The sequence below is a fragment of the Haliaeetus albicilla genome, chromosome Z (genome assembly GCF_947461875.1).
Source record: "Haliaeetus albicilla chromosome Z, bHalAlb1.1, whole genome shotgun sequence".
In the NCBI taxonomy this organism is placed as follows: domain Eukaryota; kingdom Metazoa; phylum Chordata; class Aves; order Accipitriformes; family Accipitridae; genus Haliaeetus; species Haliaeetus albicilla.
This window is the reverse complement of record NC_091516.1, coordinates 31,447,714-31,470,740: the sequence shown is the minus strand read 5'-3', so window position 1 is coordinate 31,470,740 and position 23,027 is coordinate 31,447,714. Positions and strand designations below refer to the sequence as shown.

Genomic DNA, 23,027 nt, shown 5'->3' with positions numbered 1-23,027 from the left:
GGAAAGACTGGCATTTCCTGGAAAGAAAGATCAAAGAGCATAAGGATTGTGCAAAATAGAGCTCAGTTGTATTACTCAGTTTCCTAGGGAATTTCAAAGAAAAGTAGCCCTGCTACTTTTAAAATAGTTAAGATTTACACAACTTACTTATTGGTCAGCTTACTTTTGAAGTAATGAACATAAAAGCAAAACTAATTAATTAGCTTTTTCATCTCTAGAAAACTTTAAAATTAATCATAATTAATGAAATTAATACACAGATGACTTTGGTTTACATGAAAGGAGAGTGAAGAACCGAGGCTACAACCTTCTGCTTCATTGCATAATTTACTCAATCCATTTGCCTTGAAGATGTTGTTCCTCTTGTTCTGCTGGTTCAAGTTCATACCTTCGCTGAACAATGCTCTGGTGTAATTTCCCATGACTGCACCAATTGATACTGGGAACAAACCTACTTATTCTATCTTCCTTTTGGAAATATAGTAAACTTTTCAGAGGCTCCTGCTGCAAGCAGGTTGAAGGGATCCAGCAATCTTGAGTCAGAAGCTGTTTCATCCTTGGTAGTTCCCACATGTATCTTGGGATGCTATGAAGGCTGCACCTTCACGCTTGTGCATTGTAACACTCTACTTAGCCACTGGTTAGCTGCTGGTAAAAAGCTGTATGCATTTGCCCTGTCTCTTTCAAGTGGATGCTTCTGGGCTATTGCTGAGTCTTGTGACTGCTGACAGTTTTCTGGTTTTCCCTGCCCTACACAGAGGACATGAAAGTGGACAGGGTAATCTAGGCCCACATCTTCTCTTCTGCAAATCTGTGGCTGGCCCTCCTTATACTTTTTCCTGAGAACACGATGCATGCATCTGATATTACCATGCATGTATTTCAGACCTTCAGAAATCTGTGTGATGTGCAGTGCTGCATGTTGCAATGTTAACACATTGAAAACAGAAAAAATTTGTCAAGGGTAAAGAAAATAGGTAAGCATGTTAATCCAAAGGCAAACACAAGAAAGGGTGACCCTGGCTTGCTCATGTTACATATACCTTGAATTTTATTGAGACCAAGACAAGAGGATTAAGCGATGAACCCTTTATTCCACTTTAGGAGTTGTGTACAAGTTTGAGCTCCATACATGAGCATGAAGAGGTCCTTTTGTGATGTGTGAATAGCAGCTTGCATTGTAGGCTGAGATGCTAGCCTGAGACTGCAAAATGCTGCGTGGTGTGTGCTTCTTTTTCTTTTTCCCTCCTCCTAGCTGTTAACTTATTCAGCCTCCATCAACTGTGAATTTAGTGAGGCATTTGATCCTTGCAGAATTAAGCTCTGAATTTTTAAAAATAAACGATTTTTAAAAAAAAAGATTTTTGAAAAAAAAGATTTTCAGAGTGAGGTCCAGGATGCATAATAAACAAATTAAAAATACAGTCTTTTGCAGGAGGGATCCCCTAAAATCAGCTTTTGAGCTACTATTTTCAAAATGCAATTTGAAAGTATATTGAACTATATTATTTACTCAGAAGGGTTTAATAAACTTCTCAAAATTCTTCTCACACACATGTTTTTGAACTCAATGAAAAATTTGTCATGGTAGCCTGAAAGTTTGTGTTGCTAGCCCAGAAGCTGGCGTTGCTGAGGTGGTAACAGTATGTTGTTTTATGCTGATTCTGCTGCCACTCTCACTGTTATGTACTTTAGGCATGGAATACCCTGAACTGAGTTAGTATTGAATGTTTGAAGGTTATCCTTGCTTTCCACCATCCCACTAGTAAAGCTGTTGTAGAACCAGCCTCAATAAACTCTGTCAAGACAAAGCTGAGTCTTTTGCTGTATGCATCCCATAGTGCCATTGTAATCTTTCCCTCCTCCATTATCTGGGATGGTTCTGCTTTCCTCTGCCCTGTATAATAGTGTCCTAGCAGTGGAGTCATCTGCTGTCCTGGGCTGTAACCCAAATGACTTGCTGGGGGATACAAATGTTGTCCCTGTTTCCTTTATGTGATCTTTAGGATATGTTGGACTGTGACTAATGGTGAGAATAAGACCTTGGATCTTCTGTGATCTTCTCTGAGAAGCCAGTATAGGCAAGAAAGTTTGCAGTTTGCCTTTTTATTTGGTCTGTGGCACTTTGGGTGGGGGTGGGTTTAGGCTTTTTCTTAGCTTAGGACGCATGTAGGAAAGAGTTAGTGTACTTCCATAGTTATGTTTCTGAGGGGAGATATGCTCTGGCACTCTGCTGCTCTTGGCCATTTTATTCTCTTTATGAGTAAATAAATTTGCTCTTGGAAAGAAAAGAAATATGTAACTTTATTACTGTTCTTGTAAGTAGACAAATTTCCTGGTCCACCCTTAATGCAGCTCCTTTCCGGAGGAGTTAGGTTATATAATACCTATGTTTTTTGCATCACCAGGAGAAAATATTAACGTCTCTTATTAAGATGAAAAGTTAATAAGAATCTACCCTCTGCAGTAGGGCTGATTCATTGTTCAGGCTAGTCTGGAGCAAGACTGTCTTCCTGACTGAAATGCTGGCATTAAGTGGATGGAGCGGATGGATGATTAGATTATCAAGCTACATAATACAACTAAGCCCCCAGATGTTTTTCTTGCTGTATTTTAGGGTGTTCAATGCTAGAAGAATGTAACAGAAAAGGGTTTGGAAGTTCATTGTTCCTCACTATACCAAAACAGGCATCAAAACACAAGGAAGTGGAATACAGCTTTTTTTGCACATGAAGAAAGAAATTGAGGAAAGCAAGCAGTGAGGCAGAAAACAGTCAAAACATTATTCATTAAATCTAGGTAATTTGTCACTAAACTTTTTTATTACCAATCACTAACATGTACGAAATGGAAAAGATTATCAGGTGTTTATCATAGATTATCAGAATAAAGGTAATTTATATACTTGGTGTAGCATTCAGACAGGAGATATTTTTCTGTGTTGTCTTGCTGCTGCAGTTGAAAGCCATGTTGATATTCACAGCAAAACAGTTTTTTTGGAGTTTATATTTTATTGTTCGAACCCATTAAGTCATCTCAATAAAATGTGGTGTACTTATTCCTAGATCAGATGTAATGCTGCTATAAATGTATTCATTTTTTCATTTAAAATTTAAAATCTGTGATGCAAATGACCTTTAGATGTTTACTTTTTCACAGTCTAGGCAGAAGAGTATTGCATTAGGAAAGCTGAAACATTGTCCTTGACATAGATTAATATCTCTGTGTTCAGGAGGAAAGCTGAGTTGAGTCTAATTTATGTAGTCCTGGCAGGATGCTGTTGAAGGCTAAATGTTTATTGATACTGTTTTTGTTGCACTAGTTCATTTGCTGTGTGTCATACAGCATATTTGCTATTCTTTGCAATACTGCCAATAGTAAGCATATGAAAATCACCTCCAAAATTGCAAGATTGGCTTATAAGAAAAGCAAACTGTATTTACACAACACAGTTTGCCTCTTTTTTTTCACTTTCTGGTGTTTTGAGGGGGTGGGTGGGTTTTCTTTAGCTTAGGGCACATGTTTTCCTTGTTACTTTTTTTAAGCTCATCCGGAGATTCTTGTCCAGTTTTATGGCAGCTGAAGCTTTCAGAAATAGATCAAATATCACAACAATTCTAATGCAATAATGGGAGCTGTCATCCTCAGTCCCCTAGTATCACCCCTAACACTGGGTGATGTGCAACAGGAGGTAGATGTTGCTGTAGAGAAGGGTAGGATGGCTGCTACATGATTGTGCAGTTGAGAGGTTGATACCTGCTCCTGTTGTACCACTTGTTTTGGAATATCATGATTTTTCTGTTGGTGATCAGAGAAAGAACCTGAAAAAAGTATGTGAATTTTTAAGTTAAGCTGTCAGAGTCTTTTTTCAGTGTACAATGTAGTTACCCGATAATATTTTTGAAAGTAGAAAAATCTTTATTTTAGCTTTCTGGTAATTTCAAAGCTTTCTGGCAGAGTCCATAGTTCAGAGCAGCAGATGAGGGAGGGTGAAGTAAACTGGGGAATGTTCTAATTAAAACAGAGAAGAGTCTGAAGTGGCCATACAGGCTCTAAAGTGGGTGGAATTGTCACCTGCTGTAGGAGGGATCTGTTTTCTGTGTCTGTTTCTTTCTTAGCTGAGCTTTTTTTAGGGAACTTGACAAATATAAAATTCAGAGGAAGCTTTCAGTGCGTGGCTCTGAGGGTTTCCCTTGTTTCTGCCAGGAGGAAGGAGCCATGCTTATTTTCCCCCCTGATGTATGGTAACATTAGAAAGTTGTGCCACAGTGAGGCAGGAGCCGTGACTGTCACACAGCTGGGGCTGACATCTGGTCCCCTGTGATTTCAGGGGCAGGAGCGTGCAATTTCATCCCAGGGCAAGCTGCCTGCCTGCCTTCTGTTTCACTAATCTGTCACGAATTCATTGGAAATGGGTGGGTTTGGTGCCAATACAAAAGGGATATCCATACCCTGTATTCCTTCCTTGGTGGTAGCTCTGCATCAGCTATTGGAGGGCAGGGGCAGTAGGCATCAGTGCAGGAAAATTGCTACGCTTTGGGAGCTTAAGTGCAACTGTGCATATTGTTGCTTGAGGTCTGTGGCGTATGTGCAGCCTGCACGAGTCAGTGCAGAGGTGCTTTTGGGGTGGGGAGAGTGCCCAAAATGCATGGGGACAAGATCTGTACTTGAGCAAGGGGCTGAAAACCCACTGGAGTCAGGAGAGCTGCTCTCACATCAAATAATGGCTTTGTGCCACAATTATAAGAAACTGCAAGCCTGTAACTCTCACCTAAAATGATGTATACAGCAAGTTCACTGCTTTCAGCATAAATTAGGCAGCTGAACTGACTACCATATGGAATTTTCCTAATGTTAGAATGTTGTTCATTTCATACTTTTTGGAGAAAGGATACCCTAACTTCACAGCTGTTCAAAATATCAGAAGCTGTTGGGATGGTGAAGTTTTAAATTATTTTAAAGGATGATCCTGAAAAAACAAGGTAGATCTTTTAAATAGATTCTTGTGTATGTATATTGTAAGACTGTAGTTTGGTTGGTCTGTAAAAAGTTTCACCCAATAGGGTACTTCAAGTTGACTGTTCAGAGCTGTCCCCCCTGTTTTAGGGACTTAGTAAAATAAGAATGAGACTATATTTTAAAACTTTTTGCAAAAAGCTGTGCTTAAAACTTTGGAATGTATTCTGGTTTGTGGGAAAGTGGATATTATTAAATATGACACCATACATATATTTAAAAATAACAGGTTTTGAATGCTTTCAAATAGATCATGAGTTCTTCATTAAATCCATTTGATCAAAGGAGATTGTTCTAGATAGACAGCTCTTTTTTTTTTTTAGTATTTTTATTTTAGTAACAGTTTTCATAGTGAATTATGGTGCTCCATGGTGCTATGCTGACAGTTTAACTGAAGCATGATTTTTTCCAAGTTTGTTTTGTAAAGCTTGTAATGCAGTAGAATAAACCAGCAACAGAATCTGCAGATTTTCAACCTCTTTTTTTTTAAGCTTTAAATCAAGATTGACTGCCTCGGCTGAAGACATGCTGTAGAAAAAATGTAATTATTGAGCTTGACAAAAGATAAAGCTGGCTAGTATGAGACATAAATTGGATAAAATTGTATTCCAAATTATACAGACAGCCAAATGATCTAAAGGCCTTCTCTAATTTTAGAATCTTTTAGTCCTTTATCTTGACATCTTTCTTATATATTTATATATAAAGTGTGTATGTTTATGTGTCTGTATAGACACATATGCATAAAAAAAGTCTGGTGTGTGTATGTGTGAGAGGTATTGAAGATGCATTATAAGCTAGAAAAGGAAGAACGTTTTGTGAGCTGAATACATGATGACAGTCAGCATTTTTGACCTATCGGCCATTGCTATTATAGGTTCTTAAATTAATATTTAAAGACTAATTAATATGTGCTGCTCTCCAAGATGGCTATGTGTGAGTATGTACTGCAGGGACTCAGTGGGGTCACTTTTTAAATAGGTAGTCATATGTAGAAATAAATATTGGCATTTAATTATTGCAACGCCTTTCAAACACAGTGTGAAGTTGTGTCCTTCAGTAGTTCCTTGCTTTCTCACAGTTGTGCCCTGCTAACCACTTATGCCTGCTTTCATGCCTTTCCTGTAACTCGGTGTACCTTACAGTCAAATGCTCAGAGCTTGCAAGCTGGTGTTCATCTACTTCTGGGTTTCTGTTTTCTGTTGAGAGAAGGTGGCAAAGACAAAGCTTCAGAGCATACTGGCTGTTGGGTGTCTCGATGTGCTCTTCCCATCCACATGGTCTGAGGCTGGCCACCCGCTGTTGCGTGGCAAAGAGGAAGATGGACAGGACTGGGGAGGGTTAGAGAAGACCAGGTGGTGGGACAGGGCAGCACAAGAGTGGGGTGTCACTCCTGCACTAAGGTTTAAATGCCTTGGAAAAAAGGGGATCTTCCACCTTATCTAGAAGAATATATCCTGGTTTACTGGGTCTTACATATCTTTGATATGGTTATGCTTAATTCTGGTACTTTCTCAGCTGATCTGGGAGCCCAGTCCTTTCCCTAAGGCTCTTTGGAGAACACGTGAAGATGGGTGGGTTTGGGTTACTGACAGAAGTGCACTTGGTGGTGAAGTCTTCCCCTGCTTCTCTGCCTTCCTTTTGCTTTTTGCTCAAGGTTGTACTTAGGGCACACAGTTAGGGATGGTTGCTGCATCCCACAGGAAGGGTGCAAGGGCACTGAAATGTCTGCTTGCTCTCTGGCCAATTCCCATGCTGGCTTGTTTCTCACTTTATTTCCCAAAAGTCCTTTTTGCTTTGCTGTGTTAGGCAGAAAGAGAAATCCAAAAAGTTGTCTTGTGCTGTAAAACAAAGGCACCTTTTCCTCTTTGGTGTCATCTGCTCATTTATGTAACTTCTTCAGTTTTGAAAAAAAGAATCATTAAATAATTGCATCCTGAGGTTTTGCAGTCAGTTTTGGCACAGCAGGTATGAAGCTGTCAGAGCTTTGCTTGTTATAATCTGCATGTCAGCCTTGTGCTGGCTCTAGCTCTTTCTTAAGAGACTGTTTAAGAGATTTTTTTTTTTTTTTTTTTTTTTTTTTTTTTTTTTTTTACATAAGCCTGTAGCAGCCATAGATGATCTGAGTGAAGAGAAAGGAAAATGTAGCCTTAGTCTACTCCCAATTACAGGAGGTTCAGCACAGATCTGTCAAGACTCAGAGGGGAGAAGAAGAAACCTTACTTAACTTTTTATTTTGAGATAATATTCAAGGCTGTTCACTACTTTGTCAAGTTCCTCAGTTTTCATCCTGATGTTTGCTGTGGTTCTGCTTTTACTCTAAATGTGACAGGAAGGTAAAGAGAGAACTTTATGATGCAACTGGTGACCTAGGAACCAGCTGTACAATATATTTATGAATGTTACTGTATGTTATAATTTTTGACAGGTCTTCCCCCACTCCCTTAACCACCTGTGTGAGAACAGGACTTCATTTCCAAAAATTTGCTTAAATACCTGCAAACAAAGCACTTTTACATTTATTTTTTTTAATGTTCCATGTTAGAATTTGACTTCTTTGAAGAAACTTGGTTGGGAGAACTATGTACTGCTTAACTGCATACAGAATGTAGTTTTCAGTGTATAGCTTTCTTATCCACCACTACAAATAGTAAAATGAATACAGGTGATCTTGTTCAGTATCTTCCTCTGGTCTTTCCTTGTTTTAATGAGTTTTGTGTTCAATTGCAATAGGCAATGTGGGTAGCTGAGGGAAACTGGCTAGCATGCGTAAATATCCTCCACATCATACGCAAGAAACTGAGTGACTTTACAATGCTTTTCTTAAATGCCAGCTGCTGTGGAACATAGCAGACCTCTCCCAGTGCTTAAACATACATTCTGAAGTTTTGGGGTTTTTTTTTTGTTTTGTTTTGTTTTTCTTCAGTTTCAGCAGAGAGCTAAAAATGTTACAAATACCAAAGGCAGCAAATTGAGTCCTCAACAGACATATACAGTGTTTCTGTGAGGTCAGGGTTTGAACTGGGAAAAGTGACTTGTCATTTAGTATCTAGTTCAGGGCTTTGCTTTCCAGTTACTAGATAGAAGAAATGTTTGCAGTGCCCTAGGACTTAATTTGGGGGTGGGGATCTTAAGACCGACATGAGAGTAACTATTGCTGAGAAGAATCAAGCATGATGAGTTCCCAACTTAGTCAAAAAGGATGCATTTTAATAGCGTGTCGATATGTTCCATGACTCAAAGATGTAGAAAACAGACCAATTACGGAAACAGTAAAAAGCTGGGTCAGTTTGCCTTTGACCTCTGCTAAGTGTGTGGGAACAGGTCAGAAAGATGAAAATGAATCTGGCAGAGTAAAGGAAAAAAGTGGACTCTAGTAAGGGAGAAACAATTAATTTATTATGGACCTGTAAAATGTATTGCTTTATTATCTTCTTTTTTGCACCCGTGGTTAATGGAACAAGCCTGTGGAACCCTCAGTTTGGATTGTTGCAAGCCATTATTTAAAATGTGTTGTGTCTTTTGTGGTGATATTTGAAAGAAATTCAGAATTTTTGTTTTAAATCTGCAGTATATTTAATTGTTCTTAAAATAGTAAAAAAACCCCCCAACTTTCCATGGTTGTAATTTTGTGAGGTGATGATTACAAATGCAAGGGGAGTTCTGGCTGTGCTATCAAATGGAGGTCTTATTTTAGGTAGTGCTAATGAGGCAGTTCGTGTGGCTTTCAAGGACTGAATGACCTCCAGAAAGAGAGAAAGAAAGAAAGAAAAAAATCAATCCAGCTCCTCCTTATACAAAAATTTGCAAACTGGGAACTTTTTTCTGGCATAGAGAGAGAAGCTTGTATAACACAGAGAATGAGTTCCTCCTCTGATGCCATTAGCTGTTTTTTATTAAATACCATTGGGGTGCATTGGTGTAGGCACTATGTCCAAAGAATGCTTCTGGAGGTCTCTTTTCTCCAGTGTTTTCAATCTACCATAAATTTGCTTTTCTGAAGATTGGATGTCTAATCTCACAAATTCAATGTTGTTTGTTTTCCTTCACAACAAGCATTTAATAGCTGGGATTATTACCAGGTGGGGAAAAGTATTGATAAAAGGTTCTTTTCTGTGTAATTATTTCTGACAGGAAAATATATTTATGCATGTGTGTCTATAAAGCACTAGCTGAGCACTTTGGAAATAGTTTTTAATGGTAAAATTATTCTTTCAGTTCTCCCAAGGAAAGTAAAGGAATAAAACACTTTGTCAAGTTGGAAATGACCCAATATGATCCTTTAAGTTACAAAATTTCTCCAGTTGAAACACATGGGAAAAGTGAGAGAGCATAATGCAATATTACTAAAGACTGAATAGTTTTCTCAGAAAGGAGTTACCTACCTTGGGCAGGTGAGCAAGATAAGTATTTGAAAGAAAATTGCGTTGATGGATTCTAAGTTAGTAAAAGGTGGGAGAGCTTTTTGTGCAACCTCACCCTCTTGTAATCCATAAAAACCTTTCTGGATATCCTCAGAAAGTATTATGACAAGTGTCCTCTGAGCCATTAATGATATGATTATACAGTATGACTATCGGACAGTTCAAGTGCATAGCATGGTGAGGATTCCTGTTAGCCAAAAGTTTTTGTTTAGGCCCTATTCATATCAGATTAGTGTATGACTTACACTTTCAGCTGGTTCACTGGGAGCTGTTGACTTCCTCACTGTAGTTGAGTGTCTTGTCTGTCAGGAGACATTATCTGTGATTTGCAGCACTTGTAGATATTTAGCATGCTTCACAGTTGGTACTGCCAGACCACTGACTACACAGCTGGGCTTGTGATTCTGGAGTAATCCACATAACGATGGATCAAATTTACATTATATCTAGTCATATATTCTGTTCTTTATGTAAGCTCTTAGCCTCCCACATCACTCTAATAGCCTTTCAAATGGGCATTAATTCAGCAGTTAGGAAATCTCTTCCTTTAGGGATTATGTTCCATGATCTTCCTTTCCTTTCTCCTTCCCTCCCACCCAGTGCATGCACATCCCATGTCATGCTTGCAAACATTCATGCTGTATTTCCCCATGAGAGGAGAGGAGCATGAGGCTAACCCCAAGCTGGGGGGGCAAGGTAGACCAGCTGAGGTGCCATTACCAGTGCTTACAGGGACACCATATGCCCTATGGCAACAGCAGCTCCCCTGCTCTGCTAATCTCTTCTTCCAACTCGCCCTTCTCTGCTGTGGTCATACTTTCCCACTTGGTGTGGAAACAATGGTGTGGCTGTTCCTGCATGACCCTCACCATGGTTGGGGTTCCATACATTCTGCTAAGGCCTGAAATGTAGCTGTGAAGGGGCATTCGTGCCCCTCATCAGTTGATTGTTTTTCTGTGAGCAGCTTAACTAAGCTGTGTCACACCATTCTGAATCTGTCTTCTGCCTATGCTCAGGGAAGTTTCTTGTTTGGCTAGAAGTATTTTTGGCTGCTTTTCTTTTTTAAAGTACTTCTTTTTGTGTAAAAAGGGCACACTGCTCTGTATCTGTTAGAGAAGGTATAGTTAGAGAACGGTACTTGGAGCAGAATATGGGGGAGGTCTCATTTTCCAAGAAGATTCAGTATTGCACGGGGCCAAGAAAGGATTGTTGACCACCATGTGTACTGGGGGACATTAGGTAATTTTGTCAAAATCTTGATTTGGCTTTTAGATTGTTTTGTAGGTAGGGACTGAGAACATATTCTTGAAATCTCTCATCTGCTTTTCTAGATGTGTTATGATGGTGTGTTCTAGCTGTATATTCCAAATTAGTTTTGATGTCAAGGATGCAAGAGAGAAAGAGTAGTTAGCTTTGCTGAATGATGCTTGGTATTGAATAAAATGATAGATTTGTTGACAGAAGCACTCAGTTCCTTTTAAGAAATCAATAGTGCTTCAGATGGCATCACGAATGTTGCGCTAATGGAAGCTGTTACCAGAAGTGAGCAGTTAATGCTGCAAGCCTTCTGTGTGGCCATCACTTCAGGGACATAAAACCTAAATGGCCAAGTGTTGCCCATGTGCAGAGGGACAGAAAATGATGATGAGGCCTCTAATGAATGTTGCATTTGTGGTTTCTTCAGTGCTTGCCTGCCTGGCTGGCGGTGACTTTTGAGAACTGAACCATGTGCACTATAAATATTTCTTTTATTCATTTATAATTTACTCATGGGCCAGAGTAATTTACTTGCAGAATAGCACTGAGGTTGAGAGCTGATTGTGTGAAAGCTGTTATCTGTGTTCACTCCTGCTTTCCAGGTTTTACTGTGTAGTAGAATACAATTTTCATTTTCCATACAATTTTGTATTTATGATAGTTTCCATTGCATGAGACTGGACTTGTGTAATTTTTCCGTGGTACAATTATTTCTGTTTCACCTTCATCTTTTATTATTTGACCACTATCATCCTACAATAACTTCTAATTCAAGAGAGGGCAAAAATATGCTGTCATATGGACAAAACTGTCCATCTGTTGCAAATGAATAGTGCAAAACTAAAGAAAAGTAAGTAAGCTCGAATAACCCTCTTCATTTCCCAACCAAGGTAGCACACAAGAGGAATCATCTTTGACAAATATATTTCTGATCTCAGTGCAACAGATATTTCTGGGTAAATTTTCAATGCTGTGTACATTTAGCCATGCAGTTTCATTTAAGATTAATAGAGCTTCCACAGCTGCATTCACACATACAGCCTTGGAATTGCTCTCCACTTTTCTTTTCTTTTCAGGATAGACATTATTCTCCTTTTTTCTTTGCAATGTATTTGTGTATTTGTTGCCCAAATGAAACAGTAGGAAGAGGATGGTTTGTGTTTTTGTGATTTTCTTTTTCTTTTCTTTTTTTTTGGTCTTTTTTTCTTTCTTTTTTTTTTTTTTTTTTTTTTTTTTTTTTAATTTAGTTCTATTCATTAATATATAGCACTTGGAGCTTAACTGATAGTTAGGAATTGGAGTTTAAAGACTGGTATCTTTGTAAAAATGATGTTCTTCAAGACCCTTTACAGGTTAGCAAATGAGTTCTAAAACCAGAGCAGTATGGATAGTTTGTGTCTCAGGCATGAAGTGTTCTTGCGGGCAAAGGTTATTGTTACTGGCTACTAAATTCCCTATAAGATTAAATGGGCATTAATCCTCTAATGCTTTCACTCATGTATTCACATCCTTCTCCCTCCCTACCCCCCCGAAAGTCTTTCTCGCTTCAAATGAGGGTAAAATAAGTTGGTAATTCAAATCTGAAATTTTACTTCCATTAGTTTGAGTGAGTTGGTGTTGTTGCATCACTATGCATTTCTACAGTATACATGTCTGCAAAGCTCTGTGCAGAAATTATGTTGCGAAAGCATTGCAACAAAGGGAAACATATTCTGGTTGCTTGTCTCATTAGGGGGCTTAATAGGAAGAGATGCCTCTTCCATGAGTTTTATTCAGGAAGCGAGTAGATAAATAAAAGCAAGTATAGCTCTTCTGCCAATATGTTTGCATATCATAAGGTGTATTTCTGCTTTGTGCATTACTGTGTTGGGTTGTCACTTTCCTCCCTAGAGGAGGATTTTCCTGTATATCCCTCCATTCTTCCCATTTCTTGAGCCTGTGTCTTTTCAGTGAGGTCCACCTGGAAGGTGTTTCTAAGTGGATGGTGTTGGGGCTGGATTTCCAGCAATGTAGTAGGGTGCCACTTTTTCCCTTCGGTTAAACAAAGATAATGAAAACTTGGCTACTGAGAGCACATTCTTTGATTTATTTCTGCTGGATTGAGTGAGTGGTGGAGTTGCTTAGAAAGATCTGGACATATGCATGTAAAACCTTTTTACAAAAGCTAATTTAATAACATTGTGTAGTGAAATAAGGGAATTTATACATAACAACATGTATTAAGAAACACAGATTAAAATATCCATCCTCCCCTACATTCTAGAATTAGAAATGTTGATACAGATTATGGTTAGGTAATTGACTGTAGTGAACAGAGTGAAGTATATAATTTGCAAGAGGTAATTCATACAAATAATGTATGGAAGAGGACTCTTGTAATTAAGTAAATGCCTACTGCTTTATTGCAATGTCATTTTTTGTGTTTTTCATTAAAAATTATTAGCACTGATTTTTCCCCTTTGTTTCAGGTTTGTGGAAACATGATTAATTCCTCACTGTAAAGAAAAGAAAATTATGTGATAAATACTTTGCGTCTAAGATAAAATCTGCCAGTTCCAAATTAGGTTTTTATTGTCAAAAGTTTGTTGTCTTTTTTATTTTGAAACTTTAACAACAACAACAAAGTAAATTACAGCTGGCCCTTCTTACAATTGAGAAAATTTTCCAGTTAAATGCTGTATAATAGACTTCCAGTGTATTTTCAAGTAGTTTAAAATACCAGAGGGTGCTGATTATAAGCAGGAAGGAAATTCTTTTGAAGGGTTATAGCATTTTACTTGAGAAATGAAACAGGCAAGGTTTTAATTGTTCTTTACATTTTGAAGGCATTATACAATGTCCTGTTCTTGTGAAACATCTACAGAAGGGTATTCCTATCACTGTTTCCAAAGATGGAACAAAAAAGAAAAGAGGTTCTCTGTGTATCCATCTTGTGAGTAGTTACTGTCATTTGTAATCTGAGTGAATCCATAAATCCAAAGAGCCGTAAGAAATTTGCCCAGGGCATTGGAGGTTGTCAGGATTAGGGCTGGCCCGACATTGCCAGCTTGGAGCTGAGCCTGTTCCACCTCGCCGCCTTTGGTTGCTGCAGAATGAGGATTCTGCTCCTGATGTTGCTGACTTAAAAATTCCTCTAAAAGATAGATATTGTGAAATTCAGGCATGCCAGGTTGCCTTCCTTCTCTGTGCCTTCAGCCCTTCTCCCTATTCTGCTCTGAAGGGTTGATATTAAATCAGTTCCATTCCCATAGCATGTGCCCCAGTCCAAAGATGATGCTTAGTGAACTCTTTTCCCGTGGCACAGGAAACAAAAGCAAATGTGATGACCGCTGTCCCAAAACCAACGTGAACAGAGAATTGCTCCGAGGTGTCCTTTTACAGCCACACTTCTGTGCATGAGAGCAGGCCCCAATACTGAACTATAGAATAATTGTCGATGCAGTGGAAGATGTGTGCCTGTTGAGATTCAAAGTATTTCTCTCATGAAAAGCATAGAAGTATGATCTCATCACTGGAAGAGGATGTCTGAAGAGAAGTCAGAAATGTGAGAGGTGGCAGTCGAGGAGGCAGTGTAGCTCTGTAAATCTCAGTTGCTTTTTATAATTTTTGTCAAGAATTGTCAACAGAACTATACTATTTCAGTTTTCAATAGGTAAAGCTGCTTTTTGAATTACGTTTTTGCCTTAGAGGAACTTCATGTGTTTGTCCATTTTTCTGACCTGGTTAGGTTTTATTCTATGGTGGTGTTATGATTATGCTTGAATTTTTATATTTAAGTTTTTTTTCATCCATAGAACTTCAAAATATGTTACACACTAAAGGAAACAAGCATACAAAATCAGACATTTTTCTTGCTTTGCCCGAGAGCCTGGACTTTCCATTTATTTAAACAGAAATACTGGTTTAATTGTGGGTTTAATTTACCTTTTTTTTTTTTTTTTGAGTGGATTTACACTTAAATAAGCACTTAAGTATGTGAGCAGCTTTACACAGATGGTCACTGTTGGGAACTGTTCGCACGAGTAAAGACACTTGTGGGATGAGGATTGAAATCCCTGGTACAAATAAACACGGTGTTTATGACTCTGCACTGCTTCTTAGTAATGTCAGTGGCTTCCTGACAGAGATAAGCACAGCTGGCAGGACTTCAGTGGTTAGGTAATAGAGCAGAAGCGTTGTGTTTAATCTGCTTGTGACTCTTGCTCTTCCTTGTGACGACATTCAGATAAATAGACACAGAACTCCACAGTGAAGCAGATGCAAATAGGGAATACATTTCACTGAATGCAAGATCTTAAACTGCTATAAATGGTTTTCCTCTCACTTTCAGAATTGTGAAACAGTCACAAATGTTTTGCAGTCTCATGTCATCAGAGAAGGGTTAAATTGGCAGAACAAGATGTACTCTCCCTTACTTTTTAACTTGCACAAAGAAACTAGGAATAAAAAAAGAACATAAATCCCCAAAGCAAGCATGAGTTTGGGATGTTGTGTTAGACTGAAACTGCTCAAGAGCCATGGAGATCTTTGTTTGGATTGGTTTCTGCATAACAGAGGAGTTACCAAGAAATCGGTTTACTCAGTCATAAATTTGCAGAGTTGCAGAAATGGAAGCTATAATGATGGCATCTGGTAGTGAAAATGAAGCATATCTGCAATGTCTTACTTTGTTCCTAGAGCTAAGGAAGAAACTCAGGTTGTCCTGTGAGTCCGTCAATGGAGGACTCTGTATGATCATGTTATCATGTTTTGTTTGAGTGGAGAATGTCCCTTGTTGTGCTTAATTCTTTTACAACAGCTGCTAGTTTAACTTGATGCATACTTCTTTCAATAGAAAATAAAACTTTTGCTCCACCTTAAAAAGTAGAGTTTAACAGTTATTTGCAAGCTGACCTTCTGTGATCAGGGATTCTGTCATTTACATGGCATTATATCCCTTGCATGTGTGTTGGGTTTTGCTGTGGGATTTTTGTGGTATTAAGGTCAGATACTCAAATGCAGCCTTAGGAAAAACATACCCATCTTGTCTGTGCCAATTTATCTAAGCAAATCAGAGAGTCGTTCCTCAGATTATTTATAGGAATCTACAAAAACCTATTTTTGTGTGAGTGTGTGGAATGTGTACGTTATAGGACTTTGTTTAAGGCCATTTTAAAGAATACTTTTCATAGAGTATGGGTTACAAAAATCTGAAAGAAAATACATCTCAATTGGGATAGCCAGATGTTGTATTTGAATTAATGGACTTAGGGGAAAAAAAAAAAAAAGGCTTGCTTAACTTGGTATTCGTTCATTGAAAACAATGTATTGATTACAATCTAGTACATTTTGGTTCCCTTGCTTACACTTTTGTAACTCTTGTTTCGGCCTGGGTTGGTCTTTATTACTTGCAAATAGTTGATGACTTCTGGGTGAACTGTGGTATAATTATCAAAGATTTCAGCTGTGAAGCCTTTAAAAGTCTGACTTGATTTTTGTTCTCAGATTCTTGTGGTCTGTTGCTGACATATTTCAGCAGTGTTTCAAATAATGGCTTTTTTGTGGTGTCATTTTTTCATGTTCTGACAAATATGCTGAAATGTAGCATAAAGATTTTTTTCTGAATTGCTGCAAAGTACTTTATTGGTATAGCAGGGTTTGGGGTTTGTTTTTGTTTGTTTGTTTGTTTTTTTTACTTGGTTTGTTTTTTGGTTTTTGGTTTTGTTTTTGTTTTTTTTTCCTAAGGATCACTTAATTGGAAAGCTATATGGCAACTATCTGAAATTTCAGGCAATGTTTTATATTCATTATTCTGTGACCCAAATCCATTCCTGTGCTCTGGTGTGGATGACTGGCAGTTCCTAATTTAATTTACCCGTATTCTTTCACAAATGAGAATAAACTTTGGATTTAATATATTCTTTTGTACTATAATATGTAATAAGTGTATCAAAGAACACAGGACATGAGAAAGATCATCAGATTCTAAAGCTCAGGAGAATTTGGAGCATTATTAGAGAAAAGTAGAAAATGTTCATGGGTGCTGTTTGCAGAAAACAAAATGAACAACCATTGCCCATCCTTCTTGCCACACTACCTATTATGAATCCATACTCGAGGTGCTCTGTGCCACATCAGATATTTTCCTCTGTGTATCAATTATGATCTGAATTTTTTCAAATTTCAGGTATTTAAAAAGCATAATAGTGGAACATTTACAACAGTATTTCTTAGGAGAACACTCATTCCATTATGTGTGTGCTATTTAGACACCTTTATACTCTTCAATCTTTTTTAATATCTGGTAATGAATCATGTGGAACTTGAAGACTGACTGAGTAGCACTATTAACTGAAGTGTATACTAACCAAGGGTGAGGTTATTAACTAGTCCCTTTATATATCTGTGGAGGGCTTAAGGATTCCTAGACCATGAATTTAGCTCAGAGGCTTTTGTTTGTTTGCTCTTTTTTGTTTGGTTCATTTCCATCATCTATCTTTCAAGCAAGAAAACTAGGGCATCAATTCGTTTTAGAAGGAGAATGTTGTTACTGGATTGGAAAACACCGTATGTGCCCTAGCCTTTTATCAGATTCCTCAAGAACTCAAAAAAAATTTGTGATTATCTAGGTGGGTGAAGCAAAGGGCGCTTAAAATGAATGGATTAGAATGTAAATCTATAGAAGTTATTACATTTACTGACTTTTCTTCCAGTAACACCCTCTAATGTTGTCAGATGAAAAATATGACTAGTCTGGTTTCCTCATTTCCAGTGTTTTAAAAATTGGATTTCTTTTGTACATTCTTGTCAGTAAAATCTATTTTCATGTTTGACTGTACCTGAGTCACCTAATAGATGTTATTCTGCAGTTCTATTTAGTTCATTGTAGATTCATCTTAAAACTGTGTGCAACTTGAATTTCACATCTGTGTTCAAATTTTTTCCTACTGCCTTTGTATTGAAATGTCACTGTGCAATTTTGTCTTAATATTTTGATGGCCTTGCTTATCACATAGTCAGGAAAGTTTGCAGACACTTCTAAGATTTTAAGCCAGAAAATACTTCATTGAGATATGACTGTATAAGTGTAGACCTTTTTTTGTCAGTCACAGGGAGAGTGGCAGTTTTCTTGTTGTACTTTTCAATCTTTGATACTGGCTCTGCCTTTTGAGGAAAGTTGTCTCTATGCTGTCACTAGCATGCCCATACATATAACTGGGTACAGTATAGAAAAATGTCAGCGTATGTGTTAACCACTCATAACAGCAAACATGTTGGTTTTTAAATGTCCTGGGGCTGGAAAGAAACAATTACAGAAGGAAACCTGTTGCAGCAATGTTACAGGGAAAAAGGTAGCAGTGAAAGGGCACAAAGCATGAGGTTGAGTGAACATGTACAGAAAACAGACAAATTGGGTTAACATCCTTTGACACTGGCTGTTTAAAAATAGGAAAACAAAGTACAGAAATACCATGGCGCAGACAAGGCAGTAATATCCTCAAGGCAAGTAGCAGCAAATGGAAGAGTAAAGGACACATAGTGAGGTGTAAATACATAGGAGATAGAAGGTGAAGGAAGAAAGGAGCAGTGGAAGTAGATGGCTTTCACGGCAGGAAGAGCAGCAGAGCCCCCTGCATCAAGGAAAAAGAAAACTGTAGAGAAATTAGCAATTCACTTGTGGCTGGAAGTGGATTCAGGAGGAGAGAAGGTCCATGTGGCAGGGAAGAGGATGGCTGCAGGAGCTCCGGCACACTGGAAGGACCATAGCTCTCTGTTGGTGCCTGAACTGAGGGTGGTTTTTTATTTAGTCAGTCTATTTGTTCAGTGATGGGAGTGAAAGGATGAGCAACTGTATCCACATCAGAATTCCTTATTAATTGTAAAAATAAGAAGATAGAGCATAGTTCACAGATTGTATTATTTTCTAACAGTCCAGTCTTGAAGCATGTCTCATTTTTATGTCGGGAAGCAGTAGGTCCCACTGGACAGTGGTGGTCCTGAGGCCATTGCTTCCTCTGCCCTTTAGAGTATGACCTTGGGCAGGTCACGGCACTGTTTTTGCCTTAGCTGCTTCTATGTGAAATGCAGATGATAGCAATGTCCAATATTGTAAAGCACCTTGAGAAATGCAGGAGCTATCTGTTCATTTTTGCCTAGCCATGCTTTTTAATGGTTTAAATTGCCTGTTAGCTTCTTAAAGAAAGGTTGAATAAGGCATAGCATTAAAGTTTTCATGGAGACATTTGGAGGAACAATTAAGTAATTCTTTTATATAATGTGATTGCATATCCTGTGTAGTTTCTATTTTGTAAACATTAAAGAGCTAAGTTCAAGTTGTTTCACGTCAACAAAGCATAGAGTCTTGCAAACTTGCTGCCTCTGCAAACAGCAGAGGTGTCTCAGTGCAGGACCGGGGTAGCCAGATAGAGGGAAAGAAATGCAGAGACCTGACCCTGCGACGTAGTGAAGCGCCTTTGTCTGCTGTGGACTGTTTAGGGGAACAGCTTTAGCCCAGTGTTAATATTCATACACATCACAATTCAGGAAAAAAAAAAATCACCTTAGCTGGATCAGAAGAAATGTGAAAATTTATGTAGAGTCTCCATATCAGGAGTAGATTAAGGAAAAATGAAACAGAGTATTGAGATTGAAGAAAGCAGAAATAGAGAATGAGATTGTTAACTAAACATCATGTGTATAGTAAGTTTCCTTAAGGCTATAGTTACCCAGTGATAGTGCAAAGATTAAAACTTCTCTTTCAGTCATTTGGGCATTTCTTCCTTGTACTGTAGTGCTGCCTGGAATTAAGGATTAGGTCTCTCTTGCTGTGGGCATTGCGTAAAGATCCAGTATGGTACTCACTGCCAAAACTGCTTGCAAACTTGGGGGATACAAATAATCACACACTGGTTTGAAATTCCATATGTAAATGGGTATCTGTTATGCCATTACAGCATCAGGTGGAAATGTGGTTACTAGCAATGTATTAAATGTTATAAATGGGTAGCTATTAGAGTAGCATGAGTTTTCCTGAGGCAGAAGGAGTGATATTTTCTTAACGAATCAATTTGTGAATGTGCAGGGAGTACATTGATCACTAATCTCCTCCATCTTTTAGAGGTGAATGCTGAAATTCTTGTCTTCACCTGAATAACAACAAATTTCATGTGCCATGTTCCTTGACACTTTGATTACATTTTTTTAATATTTATAGACAGCAAGTTCAGAATACTTAGAATAATATATCAATTCTTTCTCTTTTTACAGAGAGAAACTAAAGGTCAGTTTCTCATAGATCACATCTGCAACTATTACAGCTTGCTGGAAAAAGACTATTTTGGCGTTCGATATGTTGACCCTGAGAAGCAGAGGGTATGTATATGAACTCTGACTACATTTGCTTTTAAGTAATGCTGAATTGATTTTTTTCCAATAAACAGGCAAGTTCTAATGCAAAGTTATGTATCTCTGAGGGTTTATTCTCTGGCCATAATCCATAGAGTTCCTAAAGTGGCATTATTAAATTAATTTTCCCCTTAGTTCATGTATATAGTTTCAAGTTAATTGATGTATTCTGATTTGTGTAGTTCTCCTGGGCACTGAGGATAGAAAAGATCTATAGGCATGACTCAGAGATAGCACAGGGTAGCCCTAGGCTCTGGCAGTGCACTGGAATTTGGGATTTCTATTTTTCTATAGAGTATGCTTCTTGGGAGATGTAGGCAGGAATCCTATTAACAGCTAAAAGCAGTCATTCTATTCCACTTTTCACAGGGCGCATGGACTTAGATATCTGTAATACATAAAATAGGTATGATTTGTCAGGTTGGGAGGGGGTTTCTTCAGGTTAGTTCTCCCTATGAGCATCTTTACATTTGTGCAATAATATTTACAGGCCTGTACTCTAGGCATTTGTGTAGACAGTGATTAGTCATCTCTCTTAGGTGGAAGGTGGTCCTGCAGGTTGTATTCTGTAGGTGATTTGCTACTGCTACTCCCTGTTTGGTTTCAGATGATTATTACTGTTTAAGCGTAGGAAAGGATGGTCAACACAGGAAGCAGAAGTCCTCAGGTAGTGAAATTGAGAACTGCTTCTTCACTCTGTGGTCCTGCTGGTCTCAAGGTTAAGACTTAGATATGACTTTAAATATCATGGGGGACATATACTGGCAGTTAAACTCTGGAAATGTTCACCAGTTTGAAACTGCTATGATTCAGGAGGAGAAAAACATTTTGCTGGCTATCTCTTGCTACACCCTAATAAGTTTTGTCAAAAGTCACTGGAATTAGGGCATCACCCCCTGCTCAAACTTATAGAATTGCAATAGCTTTGCAAAGCTGCAGCAGGTCATTTCCATTGCATTCTCCTTTTAAAATTAAAATAAGTAGCAGAATACTTAGCAGTTACTATGGCCAGTGTACTTAACTCTTCACAATCATTAAAATTATAGAGGTGTTCACCTGGTTGGAATTGATAGGAGAAGTAGGTGGAGTGCTGCATTAGACTGTAATTAGGTAGGACTTAATGAATACTTGCTTTTGTTGGCCCTTTCTCTGACAGTTACTGAAAAATTGCTATAGAAAAGTTGTTTTACTTAACAGCAATCAAGAGGTTCTTTTAGTAAAAACTTTAATTTTTTTGGCAGAATACTTTAAAAAAGTGATGCTTCAGAAAAACCTCTAAAAATCCCATTGGGATGCCTGTTAAATCATACCTTATGTGGTTCCCATGTTTGAAAGAGCTGTTAACTATATTGACAAATTTGCTGCAGTATCTTATTCTTGTTGGCTATACAGTTGTTCTTTTACATCTTGTAGTATAGCTAATTCTGTGTTTTGTTTATGGGAGATTATAAATTACACTGAATCTTAAGTTTTCTCTTGGTAAATAGTAAAAGACAATCCGAGAAAACATTTATAGTCTTACCTAAAAAATCTTAGGTCTTCATTTCTCTTTATATCTAACAAACAAGAATACTGTGGCCATCCTGTGTAGGTAGGATGGCTTATATCAACTGGCCCAGTCTTCAGTGGGATTTAGTTAAGCAAACTTCTCAAGCTTACATTTTCCATACATGCATTTTTAAATGCTGATTTATAGTCACTCTCACTTTTTAAGCATATGGATAATTTCTCTAATTGGGTATTAGTTCTTGATTTTAAACTCTCTCATGAATTAGGACATGAATTATAAGGGACATTTCTTTATACCGACTTAAGTGCTCTGGCTGATGAGTTGAAAGCAACATACATTTTTCTTTTAGGCTTATTACAATTCATCAAAATAAGCCATTTTTACATGCAGTGTCTTCTATTGTCCCTTTGTCCTGTTCTGTTCTGTTGGGGTTCCTCCCCCCTTTTTTTTTTAAGATTACACTTCTAAATATTTATACATGAAATGCTTTCCCTCGGAGTGGATATTTCCTCTGCAACAAAACCTGTCCTAAGGACTAAACTGCAGACAAATATTATAATAAAGAAATACTGGGTTTATGACATCTGGCTCTTTTGAATCTCTGATCTTGTAGAGGTTCGCTTATCTGAGTCTTACGTCTGTATTGAATACAGATGCATGAATACCTCCCAGTCAGTTACAGGAAGACTCTGAAACTGTAATTACAATTCTTCTCCAATCAGCAGAAGACTGTTCTGATCTTTTTCTGGTCTTAAAGAAGCGTACTAACCAATGATTTCCTAGTAGTATAATAAGCATGGGACTTTATGAGTAATTGTGCTGGGGCCCAGGCATTGTAGCTGGATAAAGTTCATCAGTAAATGGCTCAGTAGAAAAATAGAGGAAATCATGATTTTGCAATGATTGGGTAGGTGATGGATCTTCCCATGGTTTTGTATTTTAGCAGTTGTGAGCTTAGCTGCCTGAAATTCATGTTAATAAAACCCCCTGAGATTACAGGGGAGTAGCTGTTCAGGAATGTGGTTATAGAGATAAGCTGTAGCAAGTATAAGGTGTAGTGGGGTCACAGGAGGAATGCCACATTGTTGTAGCCACCTTACAAGAAAGAGTACTTAGAGCTCTGTAGAAGAGAATTCCAAAGCTCCATGGAATTCTTGCAGGTCCCACCAAGGAAAAAGGGAGAGAGATTTCCTGCAGTACATTCTTAGAGTTGGTCAGACGTATTACAAAACAGAAGCAGTAGCTCAGTAAAGGTCTGTAGGTGGAATTCACCAAGAGCTTCTTTCTAAACTTAAATCTGGTGATTTGACTGAGAAAATTGCTTTGAAGGGAAGTGATAATTCATCCTAAACCAGTTCAATGATGTGTGTGACAAAGTCCTTCGGTGCCCTGTAGGCAAATAAAGACATGCGGGACAATGAATAAAATGAATATTG

The 23,027-nt window shown here is 38.0% G+C and overlaps 1 protein-coding gene across 2 annotated transcripts in view; it reads left to right on the top strand.

The window, feature by feature from the left end:
- Positions 1-23,027, top strand: part of FRMD3 (FERM domain containing 3) — a 261,212-nt gene that overhangs the window by 44,824 nt on the left and 193,361 nt on the right. Inside the window, exon 2 of one of the 2 annotated variants that reach the window (XM_069777625.1) lies at positions 19,944-20,048. In XM_069777625.1, coding sequence (XP_069633726.1) covers positions 19,944-20,048 — 105 coding nt within the window. Of the gene's footprint in view, positions 1-19,940; positions 20,049-23,027 lie in introns of those variants that run through there. The other variant, XM_069777627.1, reaches the window with a different exon arrangement.